The sequence below is a fragment of the Haemaphysalis longicornis genome, unplaced genomic scaffold (assembly GCF_048455015.1).
Source record: "Haemaphysalis longicornis isolate Haplotype H1 unplaced genomic scaffold, Haemaphysalis longicornis Haplotype H1 scaffold_3, whole genome shotgun sequence".
Classification (NCBI taxonomy): Eukaryota; Metazoa; Arthropoda; class Arachnida; order Ixodida; family Ixodidae; genus Haemaphysalis; species Haemaphysalis longicornis.
This window is the reverse complement of record NW_027526335.1, coordinates 15,536,933-15,557,372: the sequence shown is the minus strand read 5'-3', so window position 1 is coordinate 15,557,372 and position 20,440 is coordinate 15,536,933. Positions and strand designations below refer to the sequence as shown.

The following is a 20,440-nucleotide window of genomic DNA, read 5'->3' as shown; positions in this document are numbered from 1 at the left end:
AAATCGAAGTGGCGGAGGTGACACGGAGAGAGCGTGCCGGGTGGTGGACCGGGCTGGCCGGTCGATCGCGACTTATGACAACAAGTGCGGCGATTGCTGTCGCTTTGCCGCTGCCGCCGTGTTTCGGACGCGCTTTTGCGTGCGTGACTTTCTCGCGGAGCCGCAGCGACACCGGCCGTATGCGTTCTCCCCTCCTCTTCATCGAGTGCCCTCGACGTTTCCCTGACGACCGGCGGCACGAAGCGCCCCGTTTCCGACACTCGTACATTAGAGAGGGGAACAGGTGCGTGGCATTCGTTCGTACTTATTGAATCTATTGGTGTTCTGTCCACGAGAATTCGTTGTGGCGAGTAACGAAGAAGGAACATTGAGCAGCGGACTAAGGGTTCATTAAGTAATGTGATGCCCGTGATTTAAACTGATTCGGGCTGGGCGAGGAGGTGAATCGCTCGCGGAATTTTTCGTGTTCAGCTGTACTGAGTGCTTGCGTATTTCTCTCTGGGCACAAGGCGAAACAAATCTCAGGAATTTGAGAGCACCAGGTGGCGCCCTTAGCGGTCGCCAGCTGAATTTATGTGCCCCATATTGTAGCCGTCAATTTACTATAGCACTTGTTTCGCTTCGTTGCGAGCTAATCAACAGGTGGGTTTGTTGTAGAGTTGTGTTTTACTCGCTGCCAGCAGGTAGGTGCGAACCTCTTCAAATTTTGCCCCGTGTCCGTTCAGAATATTTTTCCTTTTCTTACGCTTAAAACACGCTAAAAATGCACGTTTGTATTTCTTAAAATGGCGCTACCAGAATATTTTTCAGAATATTTTTTCGTTTTCTTACGCTTGGAACACGCTAAAAATGCACGTTTGTATTTCTTAACATGGCGAACAGCGCTAACAGAGTGCTTTATTTTAAGAAACAGTAGTTTATACATCAAGTTCTGCTTCAAATGTGGCTATTTAATAAATAATATAAATTGAACCTTTTGACGAACCCCATTTTGATTTCTGTACAGATCTTTATCCACCCTTAAACATCAAGCATGCAAAACAAAGAAGAACGAGGCTTCGCAGAATGACCAGTGATAACGGCGACTTTGACATTTGTCTGGCTGCGTATAAAAGACAGCGTATCCGGGCACAGCGCAAGGCCTCCGCGGTGCTACAGTCATTGGTATGTAAATTGTGCTGCCCGTAACTTCTCGGTTGCTACACTTTGCGTGTTGTTTTCATCGTAGTGTTGAAATTTCCGCCAACATTTGTTTCTAGGAGCGCTCGATGTCTTTACAGCAACTCCGTGCCTGTAAATCCTCACGTTTTATATGTACTGAAGAGTCACTGTAGACCTAACAAGCATCATATTTCTGCCCATTGGAACTTTACTTCTAAACGGGCCTGAAGCTGAGGAACCTGACAAATTTTATTCAATGAATCAGTGGTTAACATGAGATTCTGGAAACACGGCTAAGGCCGGACGGCTATACTTGTAGACAATGGCATGCAATTATTAAAGGGGCAGCCTCTTATACCTCAGATGTGACGTCAGGGGAGCCCCAAGGATCCGTCTTGGTTATATAAATGTCGTCGTCGATAACCATACGTCATGCAGAAGGGTGTTAGCGGTCGACTGTGTATTGTATAGGAGAATTTCATCCCAAAACAATACTGAAATGGTGCAAAATGGCTTAAACAGTATTGGTACCTGATGCAAGAAATTGGGAATGACAATAAACTTCGAATAAAAAATAGTCTCCATTAATATATCTTACTGGGTAAGGCCATGTCATTTACCTAAATTATGAAGTTAAGAATTCCTCATTAAAGTTTGTAACTGAATAGAATTGCCCAAGAGTTCATTTTACGTCCACAGTGTTCTGGCGTAGACACGTAGATTGCACTACCCGTAAGGCTTCGAGAACATCAGAATTCCAGCACCGCAATACTCGCGACTTCCCTCAATCCGCAAGAGAACTGTTATACGAAACTAGTACACGCCCTGTACTCAAACATGCTGGCACTTTCAATGCCTTGCACCCCGTTCTTAGAAAACTGGTTTTAAAAAAAGACGAATATTAGCAAAAAAAAAATCCGCTTAAACATTCTAAATTGGGGCTCATCTGAACATTGTAGAACCGCATTTCCTTTTAGACCATTTCATGACATTAACCAATTCCAAATTGGTACAATATCCGCCGTATAAAGGCGCAGTGGCTAAGGCGTCGTAGTGGTGAGCCCAAGGACGCGCGTTAGATCCAGGCCGCGGTGGCCGCTTTTCAGATGGAGGCGAAAAGCGAAAACTCCCGTGTGCTGAGGTCTCGGCGCACGTGAAAGATCCACAGGTGGTCAAAATTAATCCGGAGCCCTCCACTACGGCGCACCTCTTAGCCCAGGTGTAGCTTCGGCGCGAAAAACACCGAAATTATTGCAAATTTGGTATAACAAATTTTTTCTACGCATTGCGGGTCTGCCCGCACAGACCATACTTATAAGGCTGCCTATAAACAGTACGTTTTCCAACTCATTTTTCCTTCGACACCACCTTAGCACCTTCCCCTTACACCGTTTGTACACCGTTGTAGTAACCTAGTTCCCTGTCGCCCTAAGTCACTAGAAGACCTAAACTAAAATTACCTTAGTGTTTACTGTAGGTATTACCTTGTTGTTTTGTTCAAATTAGCTGGCAAGTGCCCATAATACTCCCGTGTATTGAATTATTTCTCCGTATTCTAATAACTGTATTTTTATTGCACCCTTCCACCGCGTGGAATTTTTCTAACGCTTTTTTTTTACAAACACTGTATTGCTGTGTTTTTATACATACATGTGCTTCACTTTTCTGTGAATTTACAGTTGTATAATTTGTTTTGTTTTGTTCGCTTTGTCATCCTATGTACTTCCAAATCGGTCTTGTTTAAGAGCGCTGCTTGACGTGGCCTTCTTTGTGTGTGCATGCACCCTTCCTCTGTAATGCCGCGATGCGCTGTGGGCATCAAATAAACAAAAATTAAGTGTCATTCTGCCCCGTGAGGGATGATTACCAGTGTATCTGTTTGTGGGTTATTTGTTGGCCACAAGCTCCCGGTCAAACCGCGCCGTCGCGCTGGGGGAGGAATCGGTGTGATTGTGAGTAGGCTTCACAGTAAGACATGGCATGTGAGGAAGCCAGCTTACAAATATCGAGTTCACGCTGATCTTTACAGCCGGCTTCACTTCTAAACACAACGGCATTGCTAAGAAGATATGCGTTGCTTGGAAGATATCATTGCTTGGAATATACGTAACACTTTCGCGTTCAATATTTTGCCTGCAGGCATACAATAGCTCGGGGCATACAATAGATTGATTTCACCGTTGTCATGTAATTTCGTCGCGTCCTTACGCTTGATGTCCTGGAGATAGCGCGCCGTGTGAGGCGCAGCATACAGACATACACGCGCATCGCCGGTGCCAAGGCGTGTTCTTCCGGGATTCTGCGTTCGCAGGACAAGGCGGCGAGCGGTCTGGCCGGCCAAGTTAGCGGGCTTCCGCGCAGGCTTACGCATACAGTGAACGAAGCAGCACTGGACGAGAGCACATCCCTTGGAAGAATGCACGTGCCACCTATGGTGAATTGCGAGGTAAGTTGCGCACACGTATAAATTTTTTAAGGCGAACGTCTCCAGTGCCTGCCCCATTGGGCGAAAAACCGGCGCTGCTGTGGTTGTTTTCTGGTAGAGAAACTGGCCGCCGTTAAAAAAACACATTTTAATTAATGGAAGCCGGGTCTCCGGAGCAGTAGTTTAGTGCGTCGCAACTAATCTATACATCAGCACGTTTCCAGCACCGCAGCAAGAGATAGCCTAGGGCGTGCGCCTTTGACGTCATTTCGTGCTACATACAGGTGAACGTGGCTGTACGTGAGTACAGCGGGTGCACGTCAGCCACGGCGAACTCTGGAGATGCTGTGGCGTAAAGTGTCGCTATGTGCCTATCGAAGTAACCCGTTCCAAAAGACGAAGGGGAAGCAGAGAAGGAGACGAAAGCAGGCATCTGTAAGGTAGCCTTTGATAAGTGTTGTTAGGCTGTCGCCTCCAAAGCATGTAAGCAGGCTTAAGTGCCCCTACAAAAGTTTTGTTGCGCAAGCTAAACTACGTTACTTCGGACAGCCTTCGCGGGGTGACCAGTTTTGCCCTTGAGCGCTAGAGGTCAAGCTGCACCCCCTTCCACTAGCGCCCGGCTCGGAGCAGCGGCCCGATAACGGGGAGAGATAAGCGAGGAGGGAAAGGAGACGTGCGCGGGACCAACACCACTGGGTAGTGTTGGCGGGACGTGGCGGAGGAAGGTGAGGAGGCTGCCGCCGCAGCGATAAGCGGCCGGATAAGGTGTCGACAACCCCCAGTCAGACAGTTTCGGGCACCTTTCCTCCCCCTCATCCCCCCCCCCTCCTAAGAACCTCAAAGCAAAGCAAAGCGAGCCACCAAGGAAGGACATGAGGCCGCGTGCGGCGCAGAACCGTGTGCGATAGGGGAAGACGAACATCCAGAGTGTAAAGTTGGGCTTGTTGGTGATGCATTCTTGTAGGCAAAGCGCGAGGCAGACACAGGACGTCCTCGTCCCATCTCTTGTCTCGTCCTGTGTCTGCCTCGCGCTTTGCCTACAAGAACGAACATTCAGCTGTGGCACCTCGTACAGCGGTGAAACAACGCCGCAAAGCGAAAAAGAGGAAACACGCTGCTGTTGCGTACAGTTTAGCTACCTTCAAGTCTTACGCATTAGTGTGAGCTTCCTTAATTATTTTCCTTGTTACTCGCGAGTCACGACAGATACAAAAGCGAAAATAAAGAGCGTGCGTCTCATTGAGTATTCGCTTTGGACCTCAAGTGCAAATAGCGAGAAAATATGCCCACCAAACCCTACGACTAAGCTTCCGGACTGCGACTCTCCGGAAGCATTCTTTGCGGTTCTTCCTTCGATTCACTGAACAAGACGATGTCACCTGCCAATATCAAGTTGGCTCAAATATTCACAATTAACGCACCTCTAGAGATGCTGCAAATGATTTTGGATACATGGAGTCCTCTTGATTGACGCCCTCTCTGATAGGAAAACCTCCATCTTCTTATGAAGGGTTACTGAGTCCATACATTTGTCGCATATGTCCTCTAAAAGCGTTATGTACGTCACCTTTACTATCTGCCTTCTTAATGCCTCCGTCGCTGCGGCGGTGTCTAGTGATTAAACTTTTTCGTAATCTATGAATGGCGTGAATTGCTGGTTAATGACGTGTACGTGTGGAGGGATGTCTATATATAATCTTGGTTCTCGTTTGTTTTCGAGATACACGGTCGGAATCGTCCTTCGACTTCGGTCGCATCATTGTTTTCGCGAACATAATCGATAAAAATTGTCTGCGCGGCACCAGTCGAGTTTTAATTATCGGGTATTGGCTTCGGCAATAAGTTTCTTTAACCGGCTCACATGAAGCCGGCAGTGCGCACCAGGAAAACTTGACGCTCAACATCATCCTGTGCTCCCTTCACTGCTTGGTTTCTTAGGGTGATTTTTAAGAGGGTAACAACTTCTCCACAATGCTGGCACTCCTCTGTGTGCTTTAACTCCACACACTACTGTATTTACGTAGCTCAACTTTAGCACCGGTTCTCCCATGCTATAGAGAAATAATAAACGCGTATATTTTATAGCAACGAGAAAGAAAAGAAAAAAAAATATTAAGATGGGACTATACGTACAGCACAGAAAGATGTTAATCGACCAGATTTGGGGGAAATCCCCAAGGCGGAGTAAGTTTCTGAGAAGAAGTAAGTTTCTATACTTAGAAAGCTGTACAGCTTTCCTTTGTAGCCGTAGGGCTGCGTTGAGCTGGATGTCACGTTTCCCCTTTGCGACTTAAAATGATAACTCGCCCAGATATTATCTGCGCGTGTAGAGGGTGCCTGACAAAATAAAAAAGTGCGCTGAAAGCGCTTGGGTTATAGGTTTTGTTATGCCCTCCTTATTTGACCTCCTCATCTCGGCAGGATGCTGACCACGCATCCGTCTTTATCGTCCGCTCGTTGCTTGCAGTGCAACGGCGTCAGCGTGTGCGCCCTGCTGGACACCTCCTGTGCGTTCTCGACCGTGTCTGAACAGACCGTGCGCCGCCTCAGGTGCGTCGCTCCGTTGCGTGCAGCAGACCACGTGTTTGACGCTTGGAATCTCGCGAATCTCTCCGCGGTGTGCAAAACTCCGTTTTAATACGATTATCTTTGGGATAGAAAAACGCTCACATTTTGGTCTGTGTCTGTCTGTCTGTCTGTCTGTCTGTCTGTCTGTCTGTCTGTCTGTCTGTCTGTCTGTCTGTCTGTCTGTCTGTCTGCCTGTCTGTCTGTCTGTCTGTCTGTTTGTCGCCCGCATCACCCAGATACGTCACAGGTTGGTGATTATGTCTCACTAACTACCCTCCAGACTAACGGATCACGTGACCCAAAGGAGGCAGCCGGAAAGCGGAGGGGAAGAGGTATACGGCGTGGTAGGCTGAGAACAGGGGGGATGGGGGAGTGCTGGGGTGCATAAATGAAGGAGCGTAAGGGAAGCAGAGCTATCGTATTTGGACGTCATTTGCAGCAATTTCGTTTTTTTTTTTTTTGACGATGACCATTCTGTCCTGTTTATCCCGAAATTCAATGAGGGGTTCAATAAACTCCCGAGCTATATGCGCGCTGTGAGGAGAGTGCAGTTGAGGGAGAAGGATGGAGCGCTTTTGTCACGAAACGTAGGTATACGGGTATTACTGCCTCTTTCGTGTTCACTCGAGCGGTGGGCGTTATGTCAGGGGCTCTCGAAGGGTTTTTTCGGAGATCCTGAGGGCCCGTTTTTCAAGTCTGCCAGATCATATAGGAGCTACACAACATTCTCAGCTGTGAACTTTTATGGCGTGCGGCGGCAACGTTGTGCCTCTGCTTCGGAGTACATTCATGGCGTTGCGGTAACTGCCGGAGTGTGATAGCCTGGACTTCTCAAGGTTTTCACGAGGGGGAGTGTAATGCGCGCTGTAACGTTCGCGTTTGGGCTCTCGCTAGTGTTGACGCCTTCCTTCGGGGTGCATGGTGGGAGCACTGTCCTATGCATGTCTTTCTTTTCACCTTGAGCTTGATGCATCATCTATGTAATTTTCTTCGTGAATGTGTGTGTACTGTAGCCTAGGTGTGCGGGTGCTTCCCTGCAATCGGCGAGGGTGCTCTCATTACCAGTGGCTCCTAAGGGATTTCTTTTTGCGTTCGAATTTCGTAGTCCGCGATCGTGCATGAATGATGTCCTTTCGGGTGTTTTGGACGGCCTGCGATCCGCTTTACCCGCCGTGGTGGTTCAGTGGCTATGGCATTGTGCTGCTGAGCACAAGAACGTGGGTTCGATTCCTGGCCGTGGCGGTCGCTTTTCTGATGGATGCAAAAAGCAAAAACGCCCGTGTGTTCAAGATTTCGGCGCGCGTTAAAGATCCCCAGGTGGTCAAAACTAATCCGGAGCCCTCCACTACGGCGCGTCTCATCGCCTGCATTGCGTCGGCGCGTTAAACCATACAATCAATCAATCAATCAATCAATCAATCAATCAATCAATCAATCAATCAATCAATCAATCAATCAATCAATCAATCAATCAATCAATCAATCAATCAGATCTGCGATCCGTCTTGGTTATCCTGGCTGACGTGGTGCAGCCTCAGTTGTTGCAGTAATATCCTCGATTCCAAGGCTCGTAGATGATATGTACTCTTTCGTTTTAGGCGGTGAGCTGGTTTAGCAAGCGGCAAGCGTACCCAACTGTATTCCCAATGTAGAGCGTTTAATACTGCAGGTAAGTTTCTTGGGAACTGCTCTTCAAATCACCCCCTTTATGATCTAACTGTAATCTTATGCTAAGTTAGCTGATGCGAACGAACTCGCAAATAACAGTAGCGCCCTGAAAGCATTTGTGGGGCGGTGCCACTTAAATTGCAATAACATATAATCAATGCAGAGTTTTGCACGTGTGTAAATAGTTCCTTTTCAAGGTTTAGTATGCCGGAGCTATAAAAGTTTCGTGACTGACTATACGTACTCATTTAGAGCCACGGAGGTTCTTACTATCACTATCACTATCACTATCACTATCCTAGAATAAGTAACACGAACTGTTTTAACGCAGGTTAGGGGACCAGGTGGTACCGTGGAGGCAGCGCGGGTCTTCGCTGGGCGTGGGCACCCAGCGGCAAGCACTGCCCGTGGGATGCGTGAAATACGTAGACCTGGCTTTCGGGGCCTGGAAGCAGATCTGCGAGTTCGTAGTCGGTGAGTGGGCTCAAAAATTGTCAGTGCTTCAACGCCTCGTGCGGCAGTATTACAGCGACTGACATGCTGTTTTAGAAATGCATGCACAGGGCTACACAACTGGATGGGTAGTGTGCACGGTTGCAGTGAGGGGTCACGGCGTAACGACATCGGCACGTAATGGGAATTTCCCATTCGGTGACAAACACCGGAGTCAAGGTAAACTGCAACTCAGGTTGGTTAAAGAAACTAGACTGCAGGGAGGCAGCTATCTGGCCCCAAATCCTCATTTCGGAAGACTTGATGTGTTGGCGTGCCCATATTTTTTATCGTATACCGTAATTTTGAGCCCTAAGTGTAAAACAAAATATTCAACTCGGTTTCCACTCCAAACCATCCCACAAAGGTCTCGCGACTGGTCTTCGGTGGGCGCTGGTCCCCTCAATGCATGATATTGTAGCGTCAGAACCGACTTTTTGAGTTTTTCTGTTAAAATGTGGGAGGTCCGACTCTTGACATTGCAGGAACCCCGGTGTTTTCTTTTTATTTGAAGGGGGGGGGGGGGGGGGTACCAATAAACTGTTGCACTAGGCTTCCGACATCACCCCAATTATTTTGGTTTGTAAGGATATGCCAAATGGTCGGTCAGGGGATGAAGCGGGCCAAGAGAAGGCCTTCTACCAATTTGTAAATGTCAGAACATGATTTCGTCTGGTTCTTAGAAACATCATCAGAGACTGAACATAATTACCTTTATTATTGTTATGTAAAGCCTAGATGAAGGTTCACCCAATGATCATTAAGCGAGAGTGGTGGGTGAAAATTTATTACCCTTATTATGTTAGTTTTCTGTGAGCATAGCTCACAAGAGCGGGATCGGATTTTGGAATGCCGATAAAAACAGTTTGCGCCGCGCGCAAAGTGTGCATATGACCACGTGATGGTGCAGGTGAGAAAGCTGTTTTCTTCTAAAGCATCACTGACAGTGCCTACAAAAAACACGCTCTTTTTACGAGGAAATGGTACCATCCGAATGGGCACCCACCCCCGTATTGCCCTTATTGCCAACAAAGGTATCGTCTGACCTTCACCACCTCACGTGGGTGTGCAGTCAATTAGCGCTCCAAAAACAGGACTTGTTCCGTCACGTCCCTCCAGACACAGACACTCTACACCCTCCAAAACGCGACATCAATTTTCTGCAAGCACTAGGCAATTATGGTATATAGAGTGGCCTTGCGAGATTAGTGTAGCTGGGGCTGACTACACATCATGGACGCAAAATGAGTGCTCAAAGAAGGGACATTCAATAGTGCGACGAAGACCTTTGCTACCCCCCATCCCTTCACTTCCCATTACCCCATGCACGGCCTCCGGGCCTCCCCTTTCCTCTAATAAAGGTTTGAATCAATCAATCAATCTTCTCAATTATTTTTATTCGCCTGGTATTTATTTATTCTTTCAGTGGAGGAAGCTCTCCCTGCCGTCAGCCTCGGAATTGACTTCCTGAGAAAATCGCAGGTGCGTAAACGTATCCAAGAATCGCGTCTGTGTGCTCCACCCGACTACTTGCACCGCTCCACAGATTACAGTGCTCGTGCGGCGTTAAATGCTTTCATTAGAACTCAAAACGTTTTTTTTTCCCCAAATATCGAGATATATATTTTTTTTTTTGCTACTGTGGCCAAGACTTTTCGCAGAATGGGGCTCTTGATGTTTTCGCCTTAAAAGTTAGCACAATTTAAGGAATCATCGACTAACGTAGTACGCGAATGTTGCGGACTTTAGAGGAAAGAAAACAACAACATTGAAAGCATCCGCAAAATATGCGTCTTCTAGCGCAGCACCTTCCTTTGTATCTTTTTATTGAATTCCGATTTTTTTTTGCAGGCGCCATGAGAGCGTCCTTGTACGGAACTGAAGACTTTGCAATGGTACTGGTTCATAGCTGGACGAAGCGGGTTGGGAATAATTTCTGGAATGTTTAAAATGGAAAAGTGTTTCGGACAATTTCCTTTTGACGAACTTTCTGTGCAATGTACATTCAGTAACCGACCATTCTTCGATGGCTTGCGAGCTTTCTTCTGTAAAATCGAGGTTTTGTACGGAAAACACTGAAATAGCCCTGATTGATTTTCGCCGTGAAGTTGGCATATGCTGTATTGTAGTTATACAAACACATATCATCATCCCAGTAACTAAACTTGTCGGAACTATAGGCTAATGTTCCAGAGTTAATGTCCCGACAGCATGATAGTTTCACAGAATGTTTTTTTTTTTTTTCTGGCTGTCGCTTGAGCTTACGTACAAAAAAAAATCCCTCAAGTCGGTCTCTCATATAGCCGAGTAATGGTACCCACCCTGAATATTATTGACATTGTATTTAGTGATGCATCCGTTCAGGAGCGTTGCAAAGCCACTGTCATGCTATGTTCAGACTACCGACGCAAGAGCCATATCGCGAGCTCCGGACGTAAAAAACAGTTTTTTACGCAGTTTGGTTGGCTGAAACGTGCAATGACGTCATTATTTAAAGATACTACGACAGCTGCGACAACAGTCTGAACCTGGCCTTAGTCTAGTGTTTGGGACGTACTAACACTGTGACAAAAATAAATAACTTCCCTTGTTTTATTGTCATTTTGCTCTCAGCTATAAAGGTCAATGTTGAAATAAAATTGGGGGATATTTACGTTCGTGAATAAATTACAATATAGTAGCAAGAAAGGAGGAAAAAAGAGAGACATGGGGGATGCACAGTGCATCAGTGCGGGACTGAACAGCGATTGTTGGCAGTTGGCCGGTTTACTTTGCTAGCTGCAGCTGCGTATCTGTACGTGCGTGTCGTATGTTTGCCCAGGTGCATACCTGCTGCAAGGTCAGACCGGGTAAAAATCAAAATCAAAAGCAACAAAGTAAAAAAAGAGGGCATTCTCTCTCTCTCTCTCTCTCTCTCTCTCTCTCTCTCTCTCTCTCTCTCTCTAACAGGTGAAATAAGTCTGCCTGAGGAATGTGTGACATCTGCGGAGGTCCATTCATCTTTTTCTGTCGTCCCCTTTGCGCGCAGTGCGTGATCAACTTCGAGGCCGCCCACCTGCTGGTCGGGGGCAGCCGGGGCGAGAGAGTGCAACTGCTGGGCGCCAAGGACATCGCTTCTCTCAGCAGGGCGGCACTGCTGGCAATAACAAGCGAGCTCTGACTGCGGCGCACTGCACGGGCCGCACGACGGGATCGCATTGGGGATGCGCTCTACAGGCCACGCAGGACCCAGTGCATGCCCGGTACCCGCGCATCCGTCCGCCCACACCTCGTTACTCCTCCCGTTATGTGCTCGCCACCCTATCTATAGCTGCCACCCGATCCGCAGCAACGCCATAGTTCCAGCAACATTGCCACCCACTACAGCCCTCACACAAACGCGATCTTTTCTGCGAATGCTGCTGCAGAACTATAGTGCAGATGCTTTATTTTTAATGGGACCCTGCAACACTTCTTTCAACTATTTTTGAAATCTTAAATTCTAGCAGAACGTAGTCACCCAACAGACCCAGTATTTAGATTATTGGGTCGCAAAGTACCTCAGCCAAAAATTACTGCTCTATGACCATCAGATAAGTTGTTAACTCGCTCAATTTTTTTTCTCTCTCTCTTTCCAGGTCTTGACGTTCTTCGACGGCTAGAATTACGTCAGTGAGGCCATGTATCGGCTGTCGGCCGGTTTTCCTTCAGTTTCAGCAATGAACGTTTTTCGATAGCAACTTTAAAAATAAATCCACTAAAACAAAGCACAAATGGAAGGCGTATCTGGTGCGACGAGCAAATCACGCAGTTCCGCTCCGTGCTGGCGATAACTAATGCTTTTGCAATGGTTCAAGACGCGAAGGAAAGAGTGAAAGGGCTTATCGAAAGTGTTGCAAGGTCCCTTTAACCTAGATGTGGGTTTATGGAGCCAACCTGATTGGTCTGCCCCCAACATTCGGCCCTGAGCCATTTAAAAAAGAATAAGTGCGCTATGAAGTGTTTTGGTGGACTTGCTAACTTGTACTCAAGTTGAACTTCCGGATTCCACTCACCATTTGTAAATAAATGCAATATGTGACGGGCTTTAGCAAAATGTATGCAGTGTGTCCGTATACGTTCGTACGACCCGAAAAGAAAAACTAAACTTATAATCCCGCAAGTGTACGCTTCGGGAGGCAGTGGGAAGCGGTTTGAGGTGCGGCGGAAGCTAGTAAGAGCTGACCTAGCGCCGTGGTTGTAAGTAAGCGCTCATATATATGTACTGATGCTCGCGCAGTATGTGAATTTCCTGTGCGAATTTTGCATCAAAATACTGTAGCAGTGTGTGATGGTTTGAAAATGTTTCTTTGGTTTATGTGTCATGAAACTTTTTCTCCAGCTTTCTTTTGGCACTGGATAAGCGTATGGTGTTTAGAGTGAGCTAAAGACACTCTAAACGAGGAGATGGTGTTGTTTTTTGTAAGGGCACGAAACGAATTTCACACTTGATCACTCGGGGTGTACACATAAAGGAACGGACTTTCAGGTTATATGTGATAGCATTGATTTGCTATGATTTTCAAAGGACAGCATGCAGTTAATGCAGGAACGGACATAACACTGAGTGGACAAGTGAAGGTGAGTAGAGATAACCAGAAACTGTAGCGAGCCCCCAAGAGATCACTGGTTATAAGTGGCGACGGCGCATACAGTCATTGATGGCTCAAATTATCATACCACACCCCTTTCCCTGTGTCCTCCATTTACTGCGTGCCTCATAGCATCATTCATAGCCCAGGTATACCTTCGTAGGCAAAACCCTCATTTATTTTTGCAGCGAAAGCTACACTACGCTACCTAGGGCAGTCTTCGCGGGGTGACCAGTTTTGACCTTGAGCGCTAGAGGTCAAACCACACCCCTTTCCACAAGCTCCCAGTACGGATGCAGCGGCCCGATGGTGGGGAGAGATAGGCGAGGAGGGAACGGAGACGTGCGCGGGGCCCGTTTCACCACCTGGCGGAGGAAGGCGAGGAGGCCGCCGCCGCAGTGAAAAGCGCGCGCAGTGTGCAATCAGCCGTGTGCGACGAAGGAAGACAAACGTCCAGCTGTGGTCGCTCGTACAGCGGCTTAAACAACGCTGTGAAGCGAAAAAGAGGAAACACACTACTGCTGCTAACAGATTCGTTAGTGTAAGCTTCCTTCATTTTTTTCTCTATAGCCGGTGGAACTTCTGACCTGCCAGTTTTCTCCCCCAAAACAAAACTAGGGCAATCACTCGTGCATTCACAATAAGTGTTGTAGCCAGTAGAACCCCGCTTGGGAGCATCGCCTCCTCAAATGAAGTGTTAATCGTTGTAATTTACCTCAAAGTGAGCGAAAATGCTGTACACGTCTTTAATATTGTACAACCACACTGTAGAGACCGTGCAACAGGACAATCGCGCCGTCTCGTGGGTGCTTCCCGTAGGCTACGCGGCTGGTATACAGGGAACGCTTAAGAAGTTACACAGATACGGTAAGCTTGTAATGCGCGCGCGAAGTGTTAAGTTATGAACAGTTCAAATACTTGCCTTAATTATCCTCTGGGAACGTAGTTCTTTCGATTTTTAGCCCGTTAATTTCTTTTATGACCAGAAAGCAGGACGGATGCGTGGTGTGTGTCGCGTGACGGATCGACGTGGTTGTTTACATTTCGACGTGGTTGTTTACGTTTACATTTGTTTACATTGCGCACCTTGGCAATGTCCTGCGTTGCGCGATGCAGAATTCACCAAAGAAGAGGACTGGGAGGAAGCCCTTAAGAGCGGCGACCTTTCTGTTCAGCTTCGGGCGGTCCAGAGGGCCTGCGAGAGAGCGGAGGGTCACGGCCTTCCGGTCCCTGCGTGGGAGCGGCCCGCGACTGTCACGGACTCCCCTTGATAAGGGCGGTCCAAGGCAGTTCCTCAGGACCTGAATAAAGTTCTTTGTCTGTCAGTCGCAGCATTAAAAAAAGAAACAAGGGCATGCGTTGTCTGCCCCGTTTCAACCTAATTTTCTGCCGTGGTGTTAACAGATTTATTAACAATCACACTCACATTATGCGGTGGCGCGCTCCTTGCCATCGAGAACTTCGCATCCCCGGAGAATGAAACCGCGGCTGTGAACGAAAGAGACACGGCGTGCCAAAGGCTGACACTGCAGTCGTCTACGGCCACGGATACCTTGTCCGTGTGCGGGAGGCGAGCGTGAATAGTGTTTTTTTAAACACAAAAGTGTTTCATTTCCGGATACCCAAAGATTTGACTGACGTCATATCCGTCAAGGAAGTGACGCCAGTACAACGAAGCAAGCGGCCTGTAAAGGGTGCACCCCTGCACACCGGGTCTTCTTGCGGGGAAGCAACCTTTAGTACTAAAGAGTACTAAAGATTAGAATGCTGGTGGACGAAAAGCAGAGAGGGGAATATTGCCTAGGACAGTTACCACCTGTAACAGGGGTAAAAAAGTATTTCGGACCTAATAAGCTTTAGTGCCTGCCCTAAGCAGCGCTAGTAAAAAACGAAGAGTGTAAAACATGATTATATTAGTCCTTTTTGGTAAGATGACATGTCATCACCCCGCTTCAAAGGGGAGACCAATAGCAATCATCATCATCATCATCATCAGTACATTTATACTTAGGGTTGTTTGTTTCCGGGTTTTATATTTAACTTGAAATTGTTTTATGCCGGGATACATCGACATATATTTCACTGATGTCATATTCGTCTTGGAAATGACGCCAGTACACCTTTGCCGAAGCGACCCGCCAGCAGGACGTCGCTTGCCATGCACATCCACAAGACAGCCGCCGAGCCTCAAATCATGCTCACCTGCAGATTACTCTGCACGTTTCACTTTCGTGTTTTGCCGATTGCTATGACAGAAGAACCAACCACAGTTTTTTTTTTTACATTGTGCTGATGGAACGAAATTCTAACACGCGAAGATGATAAGATAATCCAATGCTCGATTATTATGTTGGTGGCAGACCATCGACGGATTCAAGATCTTCCCACCAAGCCCTTGATTTTCCCACCGACCTACCGAAAAACGCCTCGGATAGCTCCGGGGATAAACTGCCGGTCTGTTTTCTGTATTTGCAATAACCCTCTTCATGTATTGGAACCTCACGAGTCATTCCAAGCAGAGGAAATTAAGGGGCATTTTGTTGACGACTACGTACGAACAGAAATGTCGCCTAGTTTTCTTGTGCCCCTCGCTGATTTTTTCTAGCCGTTGCTATTTTCGGCCACTCCCTGCAACTATAGCGACTTAATAATGAGAGACTGAAGAACTGGGATTTTTTTTCTCTTCTTTTCCCTTTGTTTAACTTATGTTATTCCCTCTCTATCCTTTATCTCTCCTCCTAGTCTGCCTGCCATCCCTTTCCTCCACCCGCCACACCAGCAGGCGTTCAGGTGTCCACTCCCAAGTGTGACAAATTACGCCTGCTGGTGTATTTCCTTTCAAGTTTCAATAAATTCTATGTCTTTCATTCATTTACGTGCTGATGAGCACTTTTTTTTTTTTTGACAATTGCAAACTGTTTGCAATCCACGTTTGCAATACAAGCACACCCACTTAGGAAGATTGGCCAAGATTGGCCTAAAAAAAAAAACTCTAGCGTTCGCCGCAATCGTGCTAACACTTCCTCGGAACGAGAAAGACACGTCACAGCGTACGCCCCTCCGAGGTGATGTCCAATAATTATCGCCTAATAAAAATGAAGGACGCTCGCACTTTTAGCAACAACGATGGAGTAAAGGTCGTTGCGGCAGCAAAGAAGGAGCAAATCGGCTGCAATCGTGGACTTAAACCTTCGTCGGGGTCGTGAAGGTTGCGTACAGCTTGGCTACCTCATTAGTGTGAGCTTCCTTCATTTTTTCTTTTTAAAAGTATAATTGATTCCTGTGCATATATTTAAATGCATTTTGTGTTACATAGTGTGCACAGTCAAAAGTTAAAAAATGAAAGCAAAATACGAATGATTCAACCACCGCTGGTGTTTCTAGGGCGCTTTTCTTCCTATAATAAGGATTTGAAGGAATAAATGGGAAGTGTGAAAGCCATGCACGTCTGCACCAACAATGATGCAGTAAGCTTTTAGCCTCAGATGAATTTTAAGTGACCCGTTGTAAGGCATGAGGTCACAGCTCAAATAACTTGTATTTTTATCCGAAGACGTTTTATTGAACCTAAGAAGAGATTGTCAAATCAGTTTCCATCACTTTCCAACAATGGTCTAGACGCAAAAAGGTGGGACATGTGTCCCACTGCCCACAAGGAGGCAACAAGGTACATGGGACAGCATGCGTCCCATTGCACACGAGAAGGCAAAAAATTCTGCAGAAATTCAGAGAATCATCTACTAATGTGTACCATTCTTATGCCGCTTGTCACGAGGTTTTTCTTAATCCTACCCGACCAATTATCTCCATTAACGCTATTATAACGATTTCAAGTGGAACATTCGCGCAATCTGCATTGTTGTTGAAATGCAGGTCGTTATGTGGATTGCCATTTTTCGTATTTGTTCGTTTTTTTTTTTCAAATTTTCGTTCGACCAGTGATCTCCATTTATGTTATTATAACGACTACAGGCGGAAGTTTCTCGAATCTGCATTATTGCGGAAATGCAGGGCGTTACCCAGTTCGCCATTTTCCGGAATTATTTTATATTTTTCTTAATATTTTTTTGAAAATTTTGTTATACCAATTATCTCCGTTTAAGCTATTATAACGATTACAGGGGAAACTTTCGCGAAATCTGCATTGTTTTGGAAATGCCATGCGTTATACGTTTTGCTATTTTCCGTAATTTTTTTAATTTTTTCTTATTTTTTAGTTTTTCGATATTTCGTGCGACCAGTTATCTCCATTTACGGTACTATAGCGACTATACAGGTGGAACTTCCGCGATATCTGCATTTCTGTGGAAATGCAGGGCGTTACACGCTCCTGTCTGAGGGGCACTTGACAAAGAATGATACGCATTAAAAGGCAGGTGGGACATGTATGTGTACCAGCGCTCACAAAGAGGTCGCACCAAAGAAAGTTGCGTAGTCATTTTATGCTTATTTTTCTAAATGAAAGGGAGAGAAGCACTGAATACACAATGGCACCTCACAAACTGTTCATGTGAGCTTGGTTGAGCACCAGCGGCACCTCCTTCTTGTGTTAGGTATGGCTTTGGGAAGTGGACGTTCCCTTGAAAATAGACTTCATCTGGAACTCCCGTGATTGAGCAAAGAACCACTCCGACGTCAGTTTTTTCTGCGGAAGTCTACCTGATATTTCCGAGGGCTGAAGGTCTGCCGTTCGATAAGCTGTCGCGCGACAATCAGCTTGAAATGGAGCAACAAAAGAACGTGTTGCTGGGCGTGTTGGTTGAGGTCTACAAACATACTGAGCGGCGAAAATACACAACACACAAGAAAGAAGACAGAAGCGCCTGTCCGTGTCTTCTTTCTTGTGTGTTGTGTATTTGCGCCGCTCAGTATGTTTGTAGAAATGGAGCAAGTCCGCGCTTCCAGCACCGCGACCACCGGAGTGCTGAATAAAGGCGTTCACAAAGGCAGCATCAACCATGAAATAAAAATTCTGTGCCGTCCTTTTTTTGACCGCATGTCAACTGCGTAGGCGTTTCTTTTTTTTTATCAAAATGGTCAACTCCACCCTTCCTCAATTACAGTCTTTCACTACCTTGGGGCATGTCACCTAGATTTTCTTTCTTCAAGGCAGCTTCCTTTCCGCTGTAGTTTCATCTTGGGGGTCGTGATATTTAAACATCACATGGACGTTCTTGGAGTCCCGCCACTGATACACAGAAACTGTCCCCTTGTATCTACACAGGAACGACCTACGCTGTAGTTTCTTGTCAGCCTCCACCTCTGGGGGCAGATCTTTCTTGTTGGATCTGAATGTTCCACAAGCAAATGCACCCCGTTCTTGGAGGCGGAGGAGAAGCTTCGTTAATGAAAAAAAAAGTATCGAAGGAAACTTGTGAACCTACGTCCACCACGTCTTCTGTTAGAGAAAGTACAACATGCTCACCGAGCCCCTTCCCAGTGGGTCGACGCTCTGTGCGGCCTTGGCAGCGATCAACCTTGCAGAGATAAGCAGACTCACTGTCAGCGATGCTTCACACTTTATAACCCCGCTTGATTTTCGGCTTGAGCGGCATGTATTGTTTCATCACTGATCTACCTTTGAAGAGCATCACAAACTCGTCGACAGCGACATAGGAGGAAGTCTTGTACTCTTTCTGGAAGTTTATGTTCAGCATTTCCATAGGAGACCTCACCCTGTAGCACCTATCAAAATTTGGTGATGTCTTGCCGGGTATCCTGGAATTTTCGTTGAGGTGCAGGCAGCGAGAGAGAGAGAGAGAGAGAGAGAGAGAGAGAGAGAGAGAGAGAGAGAGAGAGAGAGAGAGAGAGAGAGAGAGAGAGAGAGAGAGAGAGAACAAACTTTTATTTAACGCAGGACCTTAGTCCAGGTACTAATTTCAGTGTTCAATTCATCGGGTCCACGTGGTACTGCAGGATGCCCGTGCGGATCCGGTGCACATGTTCATAGAGCTCTTCCTGGGTAGCCTGGATGTTCGCTGTCGATGAGGGAGACAGCCAGAGCTCCCAGGAAGTGATGGAGGCGAGGGATGGGGCAAGATATGGCGGGGTGCAGTCCTAATAAGAATGAGGGACGGATGGGTGGGAACAACAGGTGTGACAGGAAGGATAGCCAGGGCACCGATTGATGCGGTGAAGAATGTGATGGGAGGGGAGTGAAGAGGTTTGAGCCTGTCGAATGAGGCACCCAGCCTCACGAGTTAGACGGGAACTGGGGGGTGGGTACAGGGTGCGTGATAGGTGTTGCGCGTGTAACGGTGGGAAGCGCGGTGCTACCATCGGCGGGTGGTACAGGGTTGTTCAGGACATGGGCGGACCTGGGAGAAGTACTTGGGTAAGCGCGTTTGCTAGGGCGTTTCCGCACATTCCAGCGTGGCCAGGAACCCAAACCAGTATGAAACATGGCCGAGGATTTGAAGTAAGTATCGAAGTGACGAAGACAGTGGTGTGTGGGTGGGTCTCATGATGAGCGAAATTACGAAAGGCTGATTGAGAGTCGGAGAAGATATATACTGGCGTGGTGGTAGGAACAGTCAGAGTAGCGTGCAAGAGCAATGGCGTATTCTTCGAGGGAGCTGCTTTCCCATCTCCTCCGCCGGGTCGCCAACCAGAGAGCTGGACTGCACGAACATCACCTGCTCCGCATCATCGATGCTTTTGTTATGTCCCGTGTACTATACACAATTCCGCATTTGCAACCCTCGCTATCTCAACTCTCGTCCCTCGAGGCCTCCCTCCGAACACTTTACCGCATCCCTCCTACGCCCCCAGCGCCACCCTTCTGGAACTCGGCATACAATACTCTGGAAGAACGCATCGCGTGCCATCACCAGGCCCAACTCGAAAGACTGCAGACTTCTGTCCAAGGTCGTGCTATTCTCAATACCCCACTTCGCAACTACCCCCCATACCACGGGAACTCCCTCCTTGCGCCACTTTCGCTCATTTACGGGTTGATTATTTGCCCCTGCTCGTCGTGCAGTGCGCGTTCAGGCCCTCTCCAAACAAATTAATTTTCTGCTCTACCATAGTTCCATCGTTTACTTTACTGACGCTAGCGACATCCCCTCAAACTCAACGGGCACGGCTTCATTTCTCCAACCCCTTATTCAGACACTGCCACGCTTTCCTTTCTTTCCCTACCGAATTCGACCTCCCTCGAAGAATACGCCATTGCCCTTGCAATATAGCACGCTACTCTTACTGTTCCTACCACCACGCCAGTATATATCTTCTCCGACAGTCAGTCAGCCCTTCGTAATTTCGCTCACCATGAGACCCACCCACACACCACTGACTTTGTCACTCCGATACTTGCATCGATTCCTCGGCCACGCTTCACACTAGTTTGGGTTCCTGGCGACGTTCGCATGTGCGGAAATGCCTTAGCAAACGCGCTCACCCGAGTACCTTTCCCGGGTCCGTTCATGTCCTGGCCAACCTTGTACCACCCGGCGACGGTTCGTACTCACCACCGCGCTTCCCGCCGTTACCAATTACACGCCCAACGCCTATC

At 47.3% G+C, this 20,440-nt stretch overlaps 1 protein-coding gene across 3 annotated transcripts; it reads left to right on the top strand.

The window, feature by feature from the left end:
• The first annotated feature begins 39 nt into the window (after nt 1–39).
• Nucleotides 40–14,439, top strand: LOC144174010 (nuclear receptor-interacting protein 3-like). Of its 3 annotated transcripts, XR_013323416.1 has the most exons (8): nt 40–283; nt 1,007–1,164; nt 3,473–3,607; nt 6,054–6,136; nt 8,154–8,296; nt 9,741–9,796; nt 11,343–11,556; nt 14,041–14,439. XR_013323416.1 is itself a non-coding variant. In XM_077702412.1 (7 exons), exons 2-7 carry the CDS (start codon nt 1,066–1,068, stop codon nt 11,472–11,474), a joined length of 648 nt encoding a protein of 215 aa, XP_077558538.1. In that variant the 5' UTR covers nt 40–283; nt 1,007–1,065; the 3' UTR covers nt 11,475–14,439. The 3 variants fall into 3 exon arrangements, 2 of the variants coding, with proteins under 2 accessions (XP_077558538.1, XP_077558539.1); XM_077702412.1 differs by having other exon boundaries at nt 11,343–14,439; XM_077702413.1 differs by lacking the exon at nt 40–283 and having other exon boundaries at nt 414–1,164; nt 11,343–14,439.
• The last annotated feature ends 6,001 nt before the right edge of the window (nt 14,440–20,440 follow it).

Bases quoted from the DNA above. Each gene is read 5' to 3' on its own strand.
- LOC144174010 (XM_077702412.1), top strand. From the start codon at position 1,066: ATGACCAGTGATAACGGCGACTTTGACATTTGTCTGGCTGCGTATAAA. The intron at 6,137-8,153 runs GTGCGTCGCTCC...GTTTTAACGCAG, and splicing joins CAGACCGTGCGCCGCCTCAG to GTTAGGGGACCAGGTGGTAC. The intron at 8,297-9,740 runs GTGAGTGGGCTC...TTATTCTTTCAG, and splicing joins GATCTGCGAGTTCGTAGTCG to TGGAGGAAGCTCTCCCTGCC.